Here is a 19,484-nt window from a genome sequence, read left to right on the forward strand (position 1 = left end):
CAAAGTCACTATTCAGTAGAGGAAAGAAATGTGGAAAACTCAGAAAACGTTAAACCATACAGATAATAAAAATCCATCAACGTGAAGAAATAACCACTGCAAATGTTTTGATTAGAATCCTTCTGGTCTTATTTTCAGGGATATAATTGCACACATTCATACATGTGATTGGAATCTTACTTTTCAATACATCATAAGTAAACCCTAAATTAACTTACTTCAGAATAAGCAGATATCCAGCTTCTGCTTCCCTTTCCCCTATCCCAGGAACACTTGGCTAGTATTAGTATCTGGGAAGAAAGATGCTGAAGACTTTGCTACAGAGTAACCAGGTTTCAGCAAGAGACTGTGTCTCTCAGAGCACAGGGCTAAGGGGGTACAGTGTACATGACTCAAATATCTAGACTGCAACGTGTGACCAGCGGATGAAGTCATACTTCCTTTTAAAATTCCCTGAATATGATCATTGGAGCCCCCAGTGGCTTGATTGCCGGAAATTAGCGCCCATCAAAATGGCTCCAGCTATTTCTGAGTTTTCCAGGGACTGTCTCATGTGCACTCGGGGCCTTGCCCCTTGTGATTTTCTCCGTGGTCCCTGATGTCGCTGCCCGTGCTGAAGAGGACCATCCTTAGGCTGCCAGGCTCCTGCGCCCAGGCTCCTGCACCCAGCTGCGCACCAAGGATCACTGGTGCTCCGGCTTGGGGTAGGGGAGGGAGTACAGTGCTGTCTCTTCCCTGCTCTTCAAACCCAAATATGACAGCTGGGGCTGTTCCTTATGTTCCTTCAGCGCAACCAATACCAGGCTAGAACTTTTAATAAAACCATGCCAACCGTGGAGGGATCATGGCCGAGAAATATGACATGAGGGGAATTCTCAGTTACGGCTCCTAGACCGAGCTCTCCTCATCCAGGCCCACCTTCAGGGGTTTTTGAAGCCTGTCTCCCTGCCTCGCTTCTGGTGCCCGACTTCCTTGAGAGGGCTTGCTTACCGCCCCACCATGGGAGGCTTCCACATGGCGCCCAAAGCCTGCAACCATGAACCCCAGAGCACGGGCAGCTTCACACTGGTCTCCTCCTTAACTCTCTGGCAGAGGCTGGGGTTAGCAGTGGTTGGAACTGCAGGGAGCTGCAGGGGCCATCTTGCTGAGCGGGGTGGGGGTCGGGGGGTCCTCGGTGGGCTCTGAGGGGATTGGAAGATCCGTTACCTTAGCAGGGGTGGCATGACTTGGAGACCGGGCCCCTGAGTCCTCCGCGACAGCCCGTCCTGCATCTGGCTCTCATCCGAAGTGGTCCCGCCCATGATTTTATCTCATGCCAGGCTTTATTTTCGAGACAAAGTTGTGAGTTGGCGGGTCAGGAACTCAGAGGGACCGGAGTCCCCACCTTTTTCACTAGTGACCCTAGGTCTTGAAGGGGGGAGGCAGGGTCTCGAAGGGAGAGTGGATGCCCTGAACCCTGGGTCCAGTTCCCATCACTGCAGAAAGCGCGCGGGTGCAATCCGGTGGGAAGGCTGATCTCTGGGTACTACTAGCCTTCCGCTTGTGGAGCTGTCGAGACTGCTATGCAGTGTCAGAGACAGCAGAACTTGAGCTGGAGCATAGTGAGCGGGGCCTGTGTGCCACGATCCTCTCCCTGAAGAAGCCGTCTGCTGCTCAGCCGGTGTCCGTGATTGTGGTGTCGCGTTCCGGGTAGCGCAGAGGCTGGGCTGGGTCCGGTCCACTTGGAAGGTGCCCATTCGCTTTCCTTCTTGGAAAGGTATGCAGGGGCTTGTGCCGGCAATTCTTAGCGTAGACTGCCATTCCTGCTTCACTGGCCTGCCGAGGTTATATAACCCCGGGCACTAAAAAGTCATTTTTTCTCCAGCCAAGTTATTTATTTTATTCTTGGCATCGGGCTGCCGTGATATCACTCCATCAACGTGGTCATATGGTAATTCAGGCATTTGGTTCTAGCAATGAGGACACTTATAGTTAATAACACATGAAGCCATTTCATTAAAAGGGAAGTTCTGTTAGGACACATTAACACAGGCCGCCAACCAAAACACAAATCATTTCATTCCTTGGATATTAAGGAAGTAAAATGAATTAGGGACCTAAAGCCATTCTTAAAAACAGAAGCTTTGTTATCCTAATATCCTCTGACTGTCTTTGCATTTAAGCATGTGGCAGAAGGGCATTGCAGTTCAGAGCTGATAGCACGCTCTTCCTCTCAGTTACAGACGACGTGGCTCTTGGGTGTAGCATCAACTCAAGGACCTGTTCGACTCCCACCTCCCCCTCACATTAGGCATATCTCTTGGTTGTTCCGAGTCTCTGTTTTAGGGCCTAAAATTGCAGGGCCTTGGTGAAAATTGTAGGTAAAATCTGTGGCACTAAATGTTACATTTCCTGTAAGTCCAAAGAAGTTCACCCCATCGAATATCACACATAAAGAAGCATTCGGTGCCTTGGTGTGGGAGTTTGGATCATTAAAAAGGGGCCTGAAGTTTGAAATGGAGAGGCATGCATTGGGCTGATGCTGAAGAAAGCAGGGCAGCCTGGCGTTTTGTTTCCCAAAACCAGCTGTGTGTAAATAAATGAGCCATCATCCCTGAGCTCTTGCTGTACTCCCATCAGCAGTTTCTGTCTAGGGTCTGATCCCCGGCGGTAACCATGAAGTACCCTTGTGAGGTCCTCCTCCTAAAATAGCACTCTCGTCCACGACCCTTGGTGCTGGTGTGACAAGGGCTGTGTAAATACCAGGCTAGCCCACAGCCTGCCGAGAGACGGCGTACCGAGGTCCTCCTTCATCAGCAGCCCCAAGATCGCTTCCCCGGCTGTGCTGCAGGACTTGAAAACCCTCCCAAGAAGGTCACACACTGAACTCTGCTGCTTCTGTTGACAGTTTTTTGGAAGCAAAGGAGAGGCTTAACTGCCCAACCCACAGGCTCTACATTATGTTTGTGATTCCTCGCCTGCCTAGCATTTGACAAATAATTAGGCATGGTAATTACCTGCTGTAATTTTGTGATTACACATCTTATAATTACCCCTAATTCTGTAATAGGGAAGTTCATGTACACAAAGGCAGACAGCAATGAAGGTGATGGTGTCACGGTGTGAGCAGTGCCTGCCAGGCCCAGGCCAGGCCCAGCATCTCACAGCCACGCTGCAAAACGCTGTTGTCCCCATTATACAGATGGAGAAGCTGAGTCCTGAGGTGGAGTACCGCCTGCAGGGGCACAGCTAGCCAGGGGAAGGGCTGGAATTTGAACGCCGGCCCGTCTCCCTGCGCAGCCCCGGGCCTTCTACTGTGTCCTTCTGCTTCTGCAGAGGAGGCCTCGGGTGTCCCTGAGGTCAGCGTGTGCCTCTGCTTGGCAGAGCCTTGAAGTAGATTCGGAACCTTAGGCCACTGAAAAGCAGCTTTTAAATCTTCATTCCCCCTCTCCCCTAGTCCTCCTTTATATGTGTTTATGCATATATCTGTACATACATACATGTGTGGTGTATGTGTGTGTGTATATAACTCTCCATATTTAGTCGAGGCTTGAAGAGGTGAATTAACTTACCCAGGATCGCTTGGCTAGCAAGAGATGGAGCTGGAATTCGAACGCACATCTGTCCAAGGCCAGAGTCTAATCTCTGGACTCCTCCCCTCAACACTGACCTCTAATTACGTGTCAGGTCCTCATGGATGCTCACCCACTACAGTCTCCTTAAGACCTCCTGGGAACGTAAATTTGGGTAAAAGCTCAATCTCCTGAGAATAGTGTAGGCATGGCTTTGGGTGGAAGGGCTTTTGCTTTGAATTCTAGGTTTAATATAAATATCAGGTGCATAAATCCCACGTTTATCGTTCAGTGGATCTTTACTTCTGTATATATCCGTGTGAGTACTGCCTGGAGATACAGGGCATTTCCCACAGCCAGAAGGTGCTTTGTGCCTTTTTTTGGGTTCTGTGTAAGAATCCTTGCCGGCCTGTAAGGTCATGAAGATACTCTCGTATGTTTTCTCCTCGTAGCTTTATCATTTTAACTTCCCATTGAGATCTGTGATCCCAAAAGATATAAGTGCAGAAGCCAAGTGCATGAATGCCCGTAGCTGCCTTACCCATAACAGCCCCAACTGGAAACAAGCCGAATGCCCACCCCAGCAGAACAGGTAGACAGCCTGGGGTGTGTGTTCCTACAGTGGGACGTACTACATGACGGTGAACGACACGTGGGTGCTATGCCCTGTAGCATGGAGATACCACACAAACACCGTATGGAGTGAAAGAAACCAGACACAAAGGAGCCTGCTATGTATTAGATGAAGTTCAAAAACAGGTGAAGAAACCGGGGCGGGGGGTGATGTGCAGAGAGTGCTCAGCAGAGGAGGCCGGTGGCATTGACTAGTAAGAGGGGCATGCAGGGGCAGGTAGGAATGCTCCAGCAGATGTTGCTAATCTTCTAAATGGAAGTGTTTCTGGAGGCCCTGTCTACACAAGAGTTGGTTGTGGATTCAGTTCATTGAGGGTGTAAAGTCCCACCCCCTCCTTTTACCCCATGTTGTTATAGGCACTGTGAGGGTAATTCTTCCCAATAGAAAAGAAACCTCCAGATGCAAATTTCCTGTTAAAACAGAGAAGAGAGGGTTTGCCCTGATTCCTGATTGCAAATATTACCCTCCTATTTTATTTTTCTTTTGCTGAGTCGAGGACATTACACTTGAAGTGGCTTTTTTATTGCTTGCTTTAGAAGGGAACGTGCTTTTGCTGGAAGAGGTCAATTCTTGTTATTCCTCTAAGGAATTATTATCTTTGTGGCTCAAGCAGAAGGAATTGGGGCCTATCAAACTGAATTTGGAGAGGGGAGCCCTTAAAATAGAAACTAAAATCCAAAGAGTTTTGGACATAAGCACTTTTAATTCTTCAGTGAAATAAATGCACAATTGGGTTAAGTGTAATTCAGGGACAACTAAATTTTCAGAGACCGTTTTCCAATTGTGGATGCTAAAAGCATTGCTGTTGAGGATGGACCATCGAGGTAGTTTGGCAGTTTTGATGGCATTAGGAGAAGACATGTGAAGGCACGATTGGAGCGTGTGGTACCAAAGGGACTGTTCCAAGGACATCTGATCTGCCTAGGAAAGGGGCAGGTGGGCCACAGAGCTATCGAGTAGGGACCTTCCTTGCCATGTGCTAGTCCCAGGTGCCAGCACGGCTGGCTTGGGATTCCTGGGATCCTGGGGAGCCTTGAGGACTGTGGCGCCGTGCTGTAGTGGAAAGTGCCAGGCCTTGGCATCAGGCAGACCCGAGTTCTCCCAGGCAAGTGACCTACCCTCTCTGAGCCCATGTCAGCATCTGTAGAAGGAGCAGGTTCCCCATTCCCCATCTGCCTTGCAGGTTGAGATGAGGATGGAGGAGGAGGCCTGTGTAGTGCCTGGCACAGGACCCAGCACACAGTAGGTGCCTTGTGAAGGGCAAGCAGGAGCGTTGAAGAGAATTATATTTTATTGGAGTTCTGAAAAAAATTTTTACTCCCTTGGGTCTGGCAGTGGGCCACTCCACTCTTGCTGAATTTCTCATAGAGCATCATAACTTCGTCTGCCAATCGAGGAGGTTCGGATTTGACCAGCGTCCAGACAACAGCAGAAACGGAGAATGGGTGCTTTGAGAAGAGCAGCTAGAGCCTGTTGCAGTGGCCCAGGCAGAGGGGTGGGTTGTTAGGCCCTGTTGTTCAGTACCTGGACATGTGGGTGAAAGAACGGGACTGGTCAAAGGTGATGCCCAGGTCTCTGGCTCAAACAACTCTGGTTCATTCCCTGAGAGAGTAAGGTCCCAAGAAGAGGGAGGAGTGGAGTTGCAGTGGAGGTCGTGGGTTCAGATGTAGACATGATGAGCTTTATCGAGTCTGGATCTGGAGCCCCTATCAGAGGTCCAAACTAAAGATACAGATTTGACCTAAAAAGGAAGTTGGAGTCAGATGTTCGTGTAGGGGAGAGGAGCGTAGGGAGTGAGAACCTCCATCTCTGGCATGGGCAAAAGAGGAGGTGCCCACATGGAAGAGCAAGAAGGGGCCATCAGAGAAACAGGGACTCATCACTTTCATGGAAGGAAGCCATAGGCTCTTGAATGTATTATGAAGAACTGAGAGTCATAATTTACCAGTCATGTTAGAGATGCCCGTTTTTACCATTATGTTAGAGGTTTTAAGATGTGCATTGACATTTGCTACTTGCAGGTTCCACTCGCTGCTTGTCATTGGAGATTTTACTCTCCAGGCTCTTCTTAACTCATGCAGTTTTTAAAAATGCATTAATCTACTGTTTTCCCTTCCAATGTAGTTGCTGTGTGTTTCTGGATGGTATTAGGGCCTATAAAAAGCTGAAGAGACAGCCCTCACAATGTGTACCCCCAGAATGGTCTCTCGAGAGCTCCATCTTGATGAAACTAAGGAAGTTTTATGCTCCACTTGTGCCTACCCCATCTGGATGTGACCTTCCATCCAGCTGGGTTGATGTCAACCCCGGCCCCTACCTCCTTCCCCAGATTTATTTCCACGTCCTCTGTGGGGGGGTCTGCGTGATCCCAGGCCTAGCTGCGCTGCTCGTGTGTCTGAGTGTTCCCAGCACCGCTGTTAGTCAGTTCCATATTATAGGGGAGGAGACCCATAGTCAGGAGGCTGCGCTAAGTCTGTGCTTTACCTCAGGGGTTCCCCAAGTGGCCTGCTATCTTAGTCCATTCGGTCTGCTCTCGCAAACCACGGTAGCCTGAGGGGCTAAAATACTTTATCGCTCCTAGTTTGGAGGCTGGGGAGTCCAAGATCAAGCATCAGCAGGTTTGGTGTCTGGTGAGAGCCTGCTCTCTGATTCAAACACAGCATCTTTACACTGTGTCCTCACGTGGTAGAGGGGGCAAGGGAGCTCTGTGGGGTCTCTCTTACATGGGCACTAATCCCATTCATGAGGGCCCCACCCTCATGACCTCATGACCTTCCAAAGGCCCATCTCCTCACACAGTCACGTCCAGGGTTAGGATTTCAACGTACGAATTCTAGGGGGACACAGACATTCAGACCCTAATGTCCACTCATCAGAATCACTATGGAAGCTTTAGAGCACGACGGATTCCTGAGTCCCAGAGGGTTAATGCATCCCAGCCAGCAGCTGGTAGTATTTGGAAAGCACTGCCCCTTTCTACACCAGATCTTGGATGTGTCCGTGGGGAACTAACAGTAATGAGTACTGAGTATCTAGATTGGGGGTTGGCAACATGCTTTTTTGTAAAGGGCCAGAAAATAAACATTTTCAGCTTTGCAGGCCATATGCTCTTTGTTGGAACCACTCACTTCTGCCGTTATATTTCAGAAGCAGCTATAAACAATAGGTAAATAAATGGATGTGGCTGGATTTGGCTCATGGGCCGTAGTTTACCTCTACTGATCTAGGTAATTAACCTTGTGCATGATGATCAGACAAGCAGTTGAACTTGCCACTCTCCAGGGGATACTTGGATTTGTGTAACAATATACTACAGGCAGATAGAGTCCATTCAAGATGTGGCAGGTTGGAGCTGCATTCAGCCACCAGGACACAGACCTCTAAATTCAAGATGAATAACTCTCTTTTGTTAGAAAAAATTTTTTGAGTAGATAGTCTAGTAATTGATGTGGTGGCTCCATAATGACATCAGAGACCCACAGTCCCTTCTGTCTTTTTCCATAATTGAGATGATCTCGTGAATACAAAATGTCTGTTGGAGCTCCAGTCATCATCACATTTGTGAGAAAGAAAGAAGAAAGGAAGGAGGGTAAAAGGGCACTATTAGCTAAGTCAAATCTCTCCTGAGGGCTTCCTTAGAAGTCCCAGTGATTTTTGCTTACATCTCATTAGTTGCTCTTACCTCGAGGTAGGCAGGAAAGTGTTTGTTTGTTTGTTTTGGGTTTTTGTTGTTGTTGTTTTGTTCTTGAACACATTGCTATCCCCAGAAGTACTTGGGGAAAATGGAGACCAGTTCGGCAACTAGCACCTGCTGTGACCCAGGAGAACCCAAAGAATGCCCCAAATGTGCTGCGTTAAAGTCCCCTGAGCTCCATCCGTTGGGTTTATTTGCTAACTGATCCATCGTGTCTCAGTTTATAGAGACTGTGAAAGCCTGAAGTCCCTTTTCTCCACAACTTGCCAGGTCCTTCCAGATGCTTCTGGAGTCTTATAATTGGGATAACAGTCCCATCCGTCATCATACCACTGCTTGGACACCCCGTGCCAAGAAGCCTTTTGCACTAAACCTTTTCTTCTTGGCAGCTTTTTTTCCCTTTGGAAATCTGTCTTCCCCTCCTTTGTATCTGCTGGAAGTCTGCTTCCTGGGGTCATCCAGAAAACGTCACCTTGGTCTTTCCTCTGAGATCTTTGCCCCCTCCACCCTGAGGCTCAGATTGTTACCCTTCATTGTCTTCCTCATAATTTGGCTGCAGACTCTCTGCTCGGCCTTAGAGTGTGTGAACCACTTGGGTTCTTGTTCTGAGCAGTGCATCTGGGGTGGAGCCTGAAATGCTGCCTTCCTGACATCTTCCCACGGGATGCCGATGCTGCTGGCCCGCGGACAGCCCTTTGAGGAGCATGTGATCTGGGTCTTTCTGAACATATTTCCATTCATCTTTTAGTAGGTGGCAACCAAAACCTAACTAAGTTGGTATGGTCGATGTAGAATAGAGCAAGATTTCCAGCTCATTTATCCCAGAAGTTATCCTATACCTTTTAACAAGGTCTAAAAGGACATAGGCTTTTTTGGTGCTTTCCCACGTTATTTCCTTAGCTCAGATTTACTAAAGTCTGGAAGTCTTTGTCCCACAGGCCACCCCTGTGCCATATTTCCCCATCTTTTACTTACGGGGTTGGTTTTTCAGATTTTATTGTAAAACCTGACACTGATCTTTTTGAATTTCATCAACGTTGGATTAGATTCATCCCTCAGGCCAGTTGAGATCACTTGATATCTGTCATCCAGTATATGTGTTGTCTCTCTCAGCTTGGAGGCTTCTAACTAACTTGACAGGCCTCTGTTTTTCTATCTCATTCCCCTGGAAACCTTCTGTCCCTTAATTAGAGTTCTTTGGTTTAAATCATCCGTCCTTCATCTTGTTGACAAGAGTATTACAGGAGACCGTGACAGTCGTCTTGCCAAAGTTCGGGTATGTGATGTCTGCATTTGGGAATACTGGGTGGTTTTCATGTAGATGCAGAATTATCACTCACATCACAGATGCCTCTTTTTATTATATTAGAGGTTTTTAAGATGTGTATTGGCATTTACTGATTACAGATTTACACTAGCTATATATCATCGGGAACTTTACTCTCTGGGATATTCTTGTATGATTTTTTAAAATGCATCGATCTCTCTCCCACTTCTCTTTTCCCTTGAGATGTAATTGCTGTGTGTCCCTGGAAGGTGTTAGGGCCTGTGAAAAGCTGAAGAAACAGCCCTTAACCCTGTGTACCCCCAGAATGGTCTCTCGAGAGTCCCATCTTGATTGAAACTAAGTAAGTTTTATGCCCCAGTGGTGCTTATCCCATCTGGATGTGACCATCCATCCAGTTCAGGTTGATGTCAACCCTGGCCCCTCCCTCCCTCTCCAGCTTGATTTCCAAGTCCTCTGTGCGGTGGTCTGCGTGATTCCAGGCCTAGCTACGCTGCTTGTATGTCCCAGTGTTCCTTGGAAGGAGGTGCTGTTAATCAGCTGCATCTTACAGATGAGGAAATGCATAACCTGAGAGGAGGCAGGCTCTCACCAGCAGTCTCTCACCGCTATAATATGCATGTGACAAAAGTATGAGCACCATCTCTGAAATCAGCTAGACTGTTGATCTCTGCAGATACTGGGAAGTGATACACAGGGTGTTGTTCCCGTAACCTGCCTGATTTATTCTTTCAACCTCTTTGTTGACTCACTACCACTGAGGCCCTTCCCTACTAGGCATTGGGCATCTGGTGGCTTGGAAGATGGATGTGGCTCCCTGCTCTTTTATGGGTAAAGCATGACCAAAATCCCACCCCTTTGTAATGAGAGCTTTTTTTCTTTTTTTTTTTAAGATTTACTTATGTTAGAGAGGTGTGGGGACAGAGGGAGAAGGAGAGAGTCCCAGGCAGACTCCGTGCTGAGTGCAGAGCCCATCGTGGGGCTTGATCCCACCACCCTGAGATCAGGACCTGAGCCGAAATCAAGAGTTGGATGCCCAACCGACTGAGCCCCCCTCCCCCCACCAGGTGCCCCTGTAACGAGAGCTTTAAGAGAGATTTACATTTTCTTTCTCTTTCCCTTTCTTGCCAGGTCTACATCCGGATAAAAGACGATGAGTGGAATGTCTATCGGCGCTACACAGAGTTCAGGAGTTTGCACCACAAGTTACAGAGCAAGTACCCTCAAGTGAGGGGCTACAACTTCCCACCCAAAAAGGCCATTGGGAACAAGGTACTGTCACTGCGGGGAACCAGGTAGCTCACGCACCGGTGCCTGATTTGCACACACATGCTTCTGTAGCCCGTGACTCAGAAGTTGGATAATACAAGAGAAAATAGGGACAGAGAAAACAGTCATAATTCCATCACTTAAAGACAAGCGCATTATGTTTTGTTTGTGGGCGTCCTCTTAATTCTCTAGGGCAGGGGTCGGCAAGCATGTCCTGTTAAAGGGCCAGAGAGGAATAATTTTTGGCTTTGTGGATCACAGCACCTTATCTGAAAGTACTCAGCTGTGCCCTTGTAGTGTGAAAGCAGCCACAGCTGGTGTGGGCACAGATGGGCGTGGCTGTGTGCCAATAAAACTTTATTCGTAAGCATAGGTGGCAGCTCGGTTTGGCGGATGCATCATAGTTTGCTGACCCCTGTTGTGGGCCAAAACGATGTTTTCCGGTTTTTACCCATAGTTATGATACTTACTTGGACTCATGGACGTGGGGTTATTTCCCAGTAAAGTTTTCTCAGAGGAGCTTCCTTCTGGTATAGGGTTACTTCCCTTAGGAAGGTTGAGAATTGATAATGACCTGATTTGTTTCCAGGTATTCATCCAGGCACCCTGGAGAAGGGAGGTGCTAGCCCTCCACGAGGCTGCTGGTTGATGAGGGCTCGTTCCTCCAGCAGGTGTCTACTGAGCACCATTACAGAGCACAGTACAAGGGGCTGGAGCCCAGGCCCCGGGAGGACAGGCCTGGGCCTGGCGTGGGGCCTCGCATTGTCTGCTCTTAGCCCGGTGGCATCATTTTGTCATCCCTCACATTAGCTTAGCGCAGCGGTTCTCCCTCTTGGCTGCACTTGGAATCACATGGGGAGCTTTCAAAGCTTCTGAGACCTGTAGGCCTCCACTCCCATTAGGATTTAAGGTCTGGAGTAAGGCAGGGGTCCTGAGGGCTTTCAGATGTCTCCAGGCGGTTCCTGCATGCAGCCCAGCTGGAGAACCCCTGGCTTCGAGTCCGGTAGGACACGGTGACAGGTGCACAATTGCAGTATATTAACTAGTCTGGCAGGGGCAGTTCGGCCAGAGGAGGTGAGGTCATGACCCTGCTGAGGACAGGTGAGAGAGAAGCTGGGCCTTGTTGTTAGGGAGATCCCTCTACCACCGTGGTTCTCAGAGTGTGGCCCCTGACCAGCAGTAGCAGCGTCGTTAGAAATACTGATTTCCAGGCCCTGTCCCTGACCTACTGAAATACAAGCTCTGGGGCTGGCGGCCCAGAAATCTGGTTTCGATCTGTGTGGTGCTGATGCCCGAGCAAGCATGAGGACCGTGGTGCTCTCACATTGACAGAGCCGTGTGGCAGCTTCCCTATGTGATGCATTTCCTAGTTTCTCTCTCGACAGAGGCACCTGGCTAGGGTCTCCTTGGATCTTTCTCGCGGAAAACCAGAGCAAGTGTGGCCGTACCCACTGCCAACACTTGGGAGTTCCACAGGGAAAACTCTTACTGACTGTTCTGTTTACATGTTCGTGTATTTCTGTGCTTAAACCAGATTAGAAACCTGATCACGTCAGGGTCTGTTAGATCTTAATTAAAACTGTTATAAAGCAGGTTTATCTGAGGCCTAGAATAAATGTGTCATTCCATTTTTTTCTGAAGATAAGTGGAGTTCAGCCCATAAAAACGGAAGACTGAGAAGTTCTACACTTGTTCACAGCAAGAAGGACAATAATTCTTATGAAAAGAGGGGGAAAATTATATACTGATTTAATCTAATGACTTGCAAGCTCATACAGATCTTGGGACCCATCCAGAACATCTTAAAATGTCATAAAACAAAACTCTGCCTAACCAACGTAGTATCATTATAAGATAGTCTCATTTGCAGAAAGCATTATGCTGAAGCAGCCTTTCCATGATACCTTCTCTGGGGAACGCGGCTTATCTGTATCTCACTAAGGGAAATGAGTGCAAGGGGGAGCTAGGGATATTCCGATGGTGAGACGTCTTGTGTTTTTGTTTCTAGCGGCTGCCAAGGTGGCACCCACTGTGTGGTCTAAAAACAAATTTAGGGCGCCTGGGTGGCTCAGGTGGTTAAGCGTCTGCCTTCGGCTCAGGTCATGATCCTGGAGTCCTGGGATCGAGTCCCACATCGGGCTCCCTGCTCCTTGGGAGCCTGCTTCTCCCTCTGCCTCTCTCTCTCTCTCTCTCTGTCTCTCATGAACAAATAAATAAAATCTTAAAAAAAATAAAAAATAAAAACACAAATTTATTATCTTATCAGTTGTGGAGGTTGGAAGTCCAGAATCTGTCTCCCTGGGCTAAATTCAAGTTGTTGGGAAGGGGCTTGTTCTTTTTGGAGGCTCCAGAGGGGAATCCTTTCCTTTTCTAGCTTCTGGAGGCTGCCTGCATTCCTTAGCTTGTGGCCTCCTGTGTCTTCAAAGCCAGCAACCACCTGACTCTGACCTCGCCTCCTGTCACAGAGTCCCCTCTCCTTTTGTGACTCTTCTCCCTCTTCTAAGGACCCTGGCAGCGATGGTGGGCCCACCCAATAAGACCCAAGAATCTTCTAGCTCAGCATCCTTAACAAATCCTCAGAGTCCCTTTGGCCAAGTAAGGTGAGATACTGTCAAGTTCTGGTATTAGGCAACTTTGGGGGCCACACATTGCCACGTGCTTTCTCGGCAGACCAAAGCAACTCCCTCCCCACCTTGGATCTCGAGGCAAGCCTTAGAGCTACTGCAAACTTACTTAAGACAAACCTACCCACCACCACCACCACCCAGGAGCAGGGACTGCACTGACATTCCCCTCTGAGGTGGGCCATCCCCAGCCCTGCTTCACGTTCTCCCATCCTTGTCAATCCTGGGACTGACTCTCAGCAGCAGTGGGCTTTTGCCCCGTGAAATCTGTGTCAGTAGGGTACTATCCCCCCCCCCGCCCCCACCCTCACCCCCATACCCAGTGCAACACTGTTTGTGAATAAAGGAGCTTGGGCATTAAAGGCTTACTGACTTGCTGGGTGTGGCCCAGTGATGGCCGGCTTGTACAGATGCCCCGGCCTGCTGGTCCTTTACTAGATTGTTGGTCCTGCTCCCCATGGTCAGGGGTGGACCTGATAGTTTCCTCTGTTGCTCAGGAAGCTGACAGCTCATGAGCAGTCATGGGGCCTCTTGTCTAAGCCTATGCGGCCTTCTGCCTTCAAATTGGCTCGCTGGCCATGACTATACTTTGATGCCCTCTCTCCCTGCGCGTTTGGCTGAGACATACCCACTTTCCTTAAGTATGCTTTGGCTGCTACCCAGGACAGAGCTGAGGGTTTATCTGGTTTTCAAGGGCAGATTGAGTCAGCCTGCAGGACTGCAACATCCAGCAAAGGCTACTGATGAAGTCTGTTAAGAGACAAAGCCCGCACTGGCTCCAACCAAGCCTATGGGCTCAAGGTACCTGCCTTGATACCCCGAGGACAAGTTCTCTAGTGAGTTTCTATTCTAAATCGGTCCAGAAAAGTCAACCATGTCAGCATCTTTTCCTTGATTAGGTCACTTCAAGAACGTCTCACTTGCCACTTGTACTATTAATGTACACAGACATGACTTCTTTATGTGGATTGAGTTACATGGACCTTGCTACTGTAAGCCTTGCACCCATTAAGTGATTCAATCCACAATCCACAGAGCTGGATAGTATTTAAGAAAATATTAACCAGAGTTTAGTTTTTTTGAATTTGCCGTATGAGTATATTTCTAGCCTGAATTTCTAGGTGTTTTCCTAACACTGTCTCCATGGTTCGTGATCTCCCAACTGTAGAATTAAAATGTCATCTTAATCCAAGTTTTAACTTTTTAAAAAAATTATTTATTTTAGAGAGAAAAAGAGAGAGAAGAGAGCGAGTGAGCAAGCGTATGAGTGATAGGGAGGGGCAGAGGGAGAGATTCTCGAGCAGACTCCTCGCTGAGCGTGGAGCCCGATGCGGGGCTCAATCCCACGACCTATGAGATCATGACCTGAGCCAAAACCAAGAGTCGGACGCTTAACCGACTGAACCACCCAGGTGCCCCCAATTTTGAACTTCTTTTGATTGATAAAATAGCACATTTTATAGTTTGTGGATGCAGGATTTGTCTTTAGCAAAGAATTTCTTTTGCCTTAGTATGTCATGCATGTGTTTAACTATAAATACCCAGAGTGCTCACTAGAGCTACCTTGCCTTCAGGGTACCACATCAAGCCTAAATCATGTGAGATAATTTCCTGAATATCAGTCCACCACTCGATGAAGTTTATTCCTTTGTAGCTGAGTCAAGCAAGCCACAGTAGTTATATATTAAAGTTACTCATTAAATTCAAAATATCACAGGCGTGGGGCTTGTATCAAGATAGTCTTCATTAGGCTGGATTAATAGGCTGGAGTAACAACTCCATGATCTTGGCAGCTTAAGCCAACCAAGGTGTATTTTTGGCTCATATTTCATGTACATTGTGGGTTGGCTGGGAGCTCTGCTCATCATAACATCAGGAGGCTAAGGACAGGGGCAAATCAGAAACTTTGGCTCTTAAAGCTTCTGGCCAAAGGTGATACATGTTTATTCCACTCATATTTCATTGACCAAAGCCAGTGACTCCGCCATGCATAATGCCAGGGGGCATAATGCCAGAACTAGAATTTTTACGATCAGCTCTCATGACCCCCACAGGGGTGGCACTTGTCTTGAGCCACATTTCTGGGGATGTAAGGTGGGAATACTAGGAGAGCACAGTCTTACCAGTTCGAGACTGGTGTGCCAGGTCCTGTGGGTCTCCTTCCATAGAGTCGTAGTTCAGGTGCTCCCCTCCATCCCAACCCAAGCCTGGTCCTTCCTGGCGTGGGCATCTGCACCTTTTCCACTCTTGCCTGCCTACCCTCCACTCCCCATGCTGCAGCCACAGTGAGGTTTGTATGACGTAGATCAGATGGTGTCGTTGTTGATTAAAACCCCCCCAATGGCAGCCATGGCAGGTAAAGTCAGAACTCTTCATGACCTTTGAAATGGCCCCCCATCTGTCCCCCACTTCCTCCCCTACTTTATCTCCTGCCCCATCCCCCTCCTCTACACCCAGTCACACTGACTTCCTAAGACTTCCATGCTGTTCTCACCTTGTGGCCTTTGCATCTGCTCTTCCCTCTGCCAGAATTGCCCCCCCCCATCTCTGCATGGATGGCCCCTGCCTTTCATTAGATCTCAGCTCGAATTCCACCCCTCGGGGCAGTGTTTCCAGACTGCCCTCATTAGTGCTGCCCCTTCAGTCACCCTCCAACTCATGACCCATTAGTCTGCTTTAATTGTCTCCTGGCACGGACCATCCATCCAAGTGATTGGCTTGTGACCTTGAGTAGTGTTGTTTCTGCCCTGGAATGGAAGCTCAGGACAGCAGGGCCTTGGTCTGTTCACTGCTCTCTCCCCAGCTCCTAGAATAGCACCTGGGGGCCCAGAGAGACTCATGGCCGGAATTAAGGAATAAAGTGAACAGGCATTAAATGGGAAAATTTCCCTGCTATTTTCTTCTTCATGTCACTGGGTCTCAGTGCAAATTCAAAAAATCTGAATTCCCAAAATGGGTGGAATAATTTTGAGGGTGACTTGGGGAGTCACTCTCACTCCACTTGGAGTGAATTTGTTTTTTGCAGAATGGGCCAGAGGCCGGCAAGCCTTTGCAGACCAGAAAGGGGGCTCTCTTAATAATCTGCCGGGGAGTTGCCTGGCAAGCTCCCCATCCAAATGGACTTTGCCAGCTTGAGGGATTGGGAAAAAGACTCGTTTTTGATGATGCTCCTTCAAGTCTGCATGATTGCTCAGTGAGATAGATTTGAGAGGCTGTCATTTCTTCTTAGGATAATGGAGTCAGTCTCTGAAAGTTCATTTGGCATTAAGGCGAGGCAAATCGCTTTCCCCGGAGCTACAGATAATTCAACTTGTTGTAGAAATTATGCGTTAAAATCCTCATTAAAAACACATACACCAGTGTGTGCTGGGGGAACCAACCAGTGCTTACCAAGCCACAGAAAGCACCTTGGCAGCTCGAGAGGAACAGACTTAAATGCAGCCCTGGGGGCAGCAGGCCCCTAGCAATAGGTACTTGCAGTGGTGGGAACCAGTGGGGATTTGGAAGAACATCGAAGCTGCTGAGTTTTTACCAGTTAGAAATACTTCTGGAATGTAGGGGTGTAATGTTAGGTGTCAGGGGACTAAGATGGTCTAAAGTAAGGTCTCTGTCTTCACAAAGTTCATGGCCTTGTGGGGACAGAGACCAGTAAATGGGTTCTCATGGAAGAGTCCTGTGATCAAGGGGAAGGAGGGTCCCTAGTGCACTCCACAGGGGGCGGTGAGCAGGGCTGCCTTCTGCAGGGGGTGCGAAGTGCTCAACAGGCCAGCAGGATCCTGTCAATAAATCTTCCAGGTGGGAAAGCAGAGTCAGTTCAGGCGCTAGCCTTTCCTTCTCTGTACCCTGTGTTAGCTTTGTATTGCTGCCATAAGAAATTACTGCAAACCTAGCGGCTCTAAGCAGTACACATCTCTTATATTACATACAGTTGAGGAGACCAGAAGTCAACACGGGTATCACTGACTTGAAGGCAAGGTGTCAGCAGGGGCTGCGTTTCTTTTTCGAGGCTCTCGGGGAGAATCCCTTTCCTTGCTTTTTCCAGCTTCTAGAGGCTTCCCACATCTCTTGGCTCCTCCTCTCTTTAGTGCTGCGACTGTGACCATCCTTGCATAGTGGAGAAAGTTTCTCTCCTTTGAAGGAGTGGGATTAGTCTGGCCACACCACCCTGAATGTGCCGGATCTCGTCGGAAGGAGTGGGATTAGATTGGGCATGCCTGGGTAACCCAGGGTCATCTCCCCATCAGAGGACCCTTAACTGAATCACCTCTGCAGAGTCTCCTTTGCCCTGAGCACATTCACAGGGATTAGGGTGTGGAAATTGGTGAGGGCGGGAGGAGCATGCTTCTGCCCATCTCACACCTCTCTTTCCTTGTCTGGGGTATAGGAACAATGAGTGTTACTTCACAAACGGGAAGAGGGAGGCACAGGGAGGTGAAGTGACTTGCCCAAGGCCACCTCGCTTGGCACCATCAAGGTGACACATGGGCCCAGGCAGTCTCCAGGGATCTGCCGTGGAGTACCGTGGAGGGCAGATGAGTGTAGATGATTTAACCCTTGTCCCGTGGTGGACACTGACTCCCTTAAGTCAGTCCCTCAACCTCGGTGGTGTAGAAATCTGCCTCTCCCTCTCTGGATTCGCTGCCCTCACCCACAGCCCACCCTGACTGACTTAGGGGCCGCTTGTACAGCTAGGAACTGCTGCCCTCATGGTCGACCCAGAGGCTTACATAACCTTCCCTCATAAACCTGAGCGTATGGTGGGCTAGTCCCTCGTTCATTTGCCCATTTATTCATTTATTCATTCAAAAGGACTTTGCCAACTCTGAGACTCAAACCCAGAAAGAAAAAGGTTCCTACTGCTTCACTCGCTGTATGGCCTTGGGCACGTTCCTTGAACTCTGTCGGCCTCAGTTTCTCCCCTACATCCCACTTCCCTCTGGTGTGGTCACAAGGACTTGCGGTCCTTATGGTAACCTTACCGTGGGGTAAGAGCTGTGGACATGTTAGTGAAAGGGGTGCACCGGCTGGTACTGAGGCAGAACTGGCCAACAGAAGCAGGTCGTCGGCACCGAGGGGGCATTGGACGAGCCTGACACAGGGGCCCGTCCACAGCCCTCACAGCCTGCACCTCCCCGTACAGTAATGCCAACCATCGTGGGCCAGGCGAGTGCACGGCGGGGGCTTGGTATCCAGTCTTACACTGTGGGATTCTTGCCACGTCCCATACAAAATATCTTTGGGGTGGGGAAGCCCGGTGCAGAGGCTGCAAGCATCCTGCCCAAGGTCCTGTAGCTCCCGTCAGGAACTGAGTCAGACGCCTGCTAACGCCGCCGCTCCCTTGCACCTGGGTCTGGAAGCCACGTGAAGCCACCCCAATGTCTGGGAGGTGGTCGTGCACCAAGGGACACATGACGACAGATCTCTGTGGGGAGATGCAAGATCTCGGGGGTTTCTGCCCAAAGTTCCATCATGTGGAAGAGGATCCAGAAGACTGCAAATTTGGGAGAAAAAAGAAGCTCCAGCTGAATGAAGCCATAAACTCACGCTTGTTTCTCACTCGACACTCTGCCAGCCGCTGTGTAAATAGTCCTGGTACTTAATGTATTAAGCAAGAAGAAGAGTGAAATTGGGCTCATTATACATCACACATTTGTGTTTCTCTTTAATACAGTAAAAGCCTCTAAAGATATTTTCCAGGAGAGCGGTTGCTAGAGTCATCTTGCCGGAGAAATGGTCTCAGGAGAGAAACTTTGAGGAGCCTCAGACTTGGACTGCGTGTACACGCATACATAGGCAAATATGTGTATGTATTTAATAAGGGGGGCTTCCTTGGGAGTACTTTCTTGTAATACCAAATTAAAATCCAATTAAAAAAATCAAGGTCCTTTTATGAACAAATAATCCAGAGCCAGCAACAAGAAGTGCATTTGCTCTCTGTTCCCGTCCTGCGTGTTTTCGGCAGGTAGCACGTGGAGAGGTTGAATCCAGGCTGATCATTTTGGTGATCTCAGGCCATAGACCTTGCAGGTGCCACCACCTCCAGGAAGCCTTCCCCAAACTCTGAGTGTTAGCTGTCCCTCCTCAGGCTGCCTGATGGCAGTCTTCTCTCTCCCCACCAAACCCGTGGAATTAGAGCAGCACCCGGCCTAGGGAGTCTTGGTCTTTTCAGCATCGCACGCAGCGCCTGGTTGCACGGTGGGTGCTGAGTAAAAGGTGTTTGATGAACCTAAGAACTCAAGCCGCCTAAAAGCTGCTGGGCGACGCCAGAGTTGTGCAGCTCCTGGTTCCCTTTCTCATCCCTTCCCTCGCTCCCTCTCACATCTCTAGTAATTGTTCAGAGGAAGATGGACACAGCAGAGTGAATATTTGTGTGAGGCTCTGAAGAGACTGCCCATTCACCACGCCTGGCAACAGAGAGGAGTTATTT

The 19,484-nt window shown here is 48.9% G+C and overlaps 1 protein-coding gene across 1 annotated transcript in view; it reads left to right on the forward strand.

Moving 5' to 3' along the window:
- The window catches only part of SNX29 (sorting nexin 29), a 507,012-nt gene that overhangs the window by 401,297 nt on the left and 86,231 nt on the right, over window positions 1–19,484 (forward strand). The window contains exon 19 of the mRNA XM_028117489.2: window positions 10,296–10,436. Within this exon, the coding sequence (XP_027973290.2) occupies window positions 10,296–10,436 (141 nt within the window). The remainder of the gene's footprint in view (window positions 1–10,295; window positions 10,437–19,484) is intronic.

Source organism: Eumetopias jubatus, unplaced genomic scaffold (genome assembly GCF_037043125.1).
Source record: "Eumetopias jubatus isolate StellerSeaLion01/CBP00866 unplaced genomic scaffold, mEumJub1_p1.0 scaffold_12, whole genome shotgun sequence".
In the NCBI taxonomy this organism is placed as follows: Eukaryota; Metazoa; Chordata; class Mammalia; order Carnivora; family Otariidae; genus Eumetopias; species Eumetopias jubatus.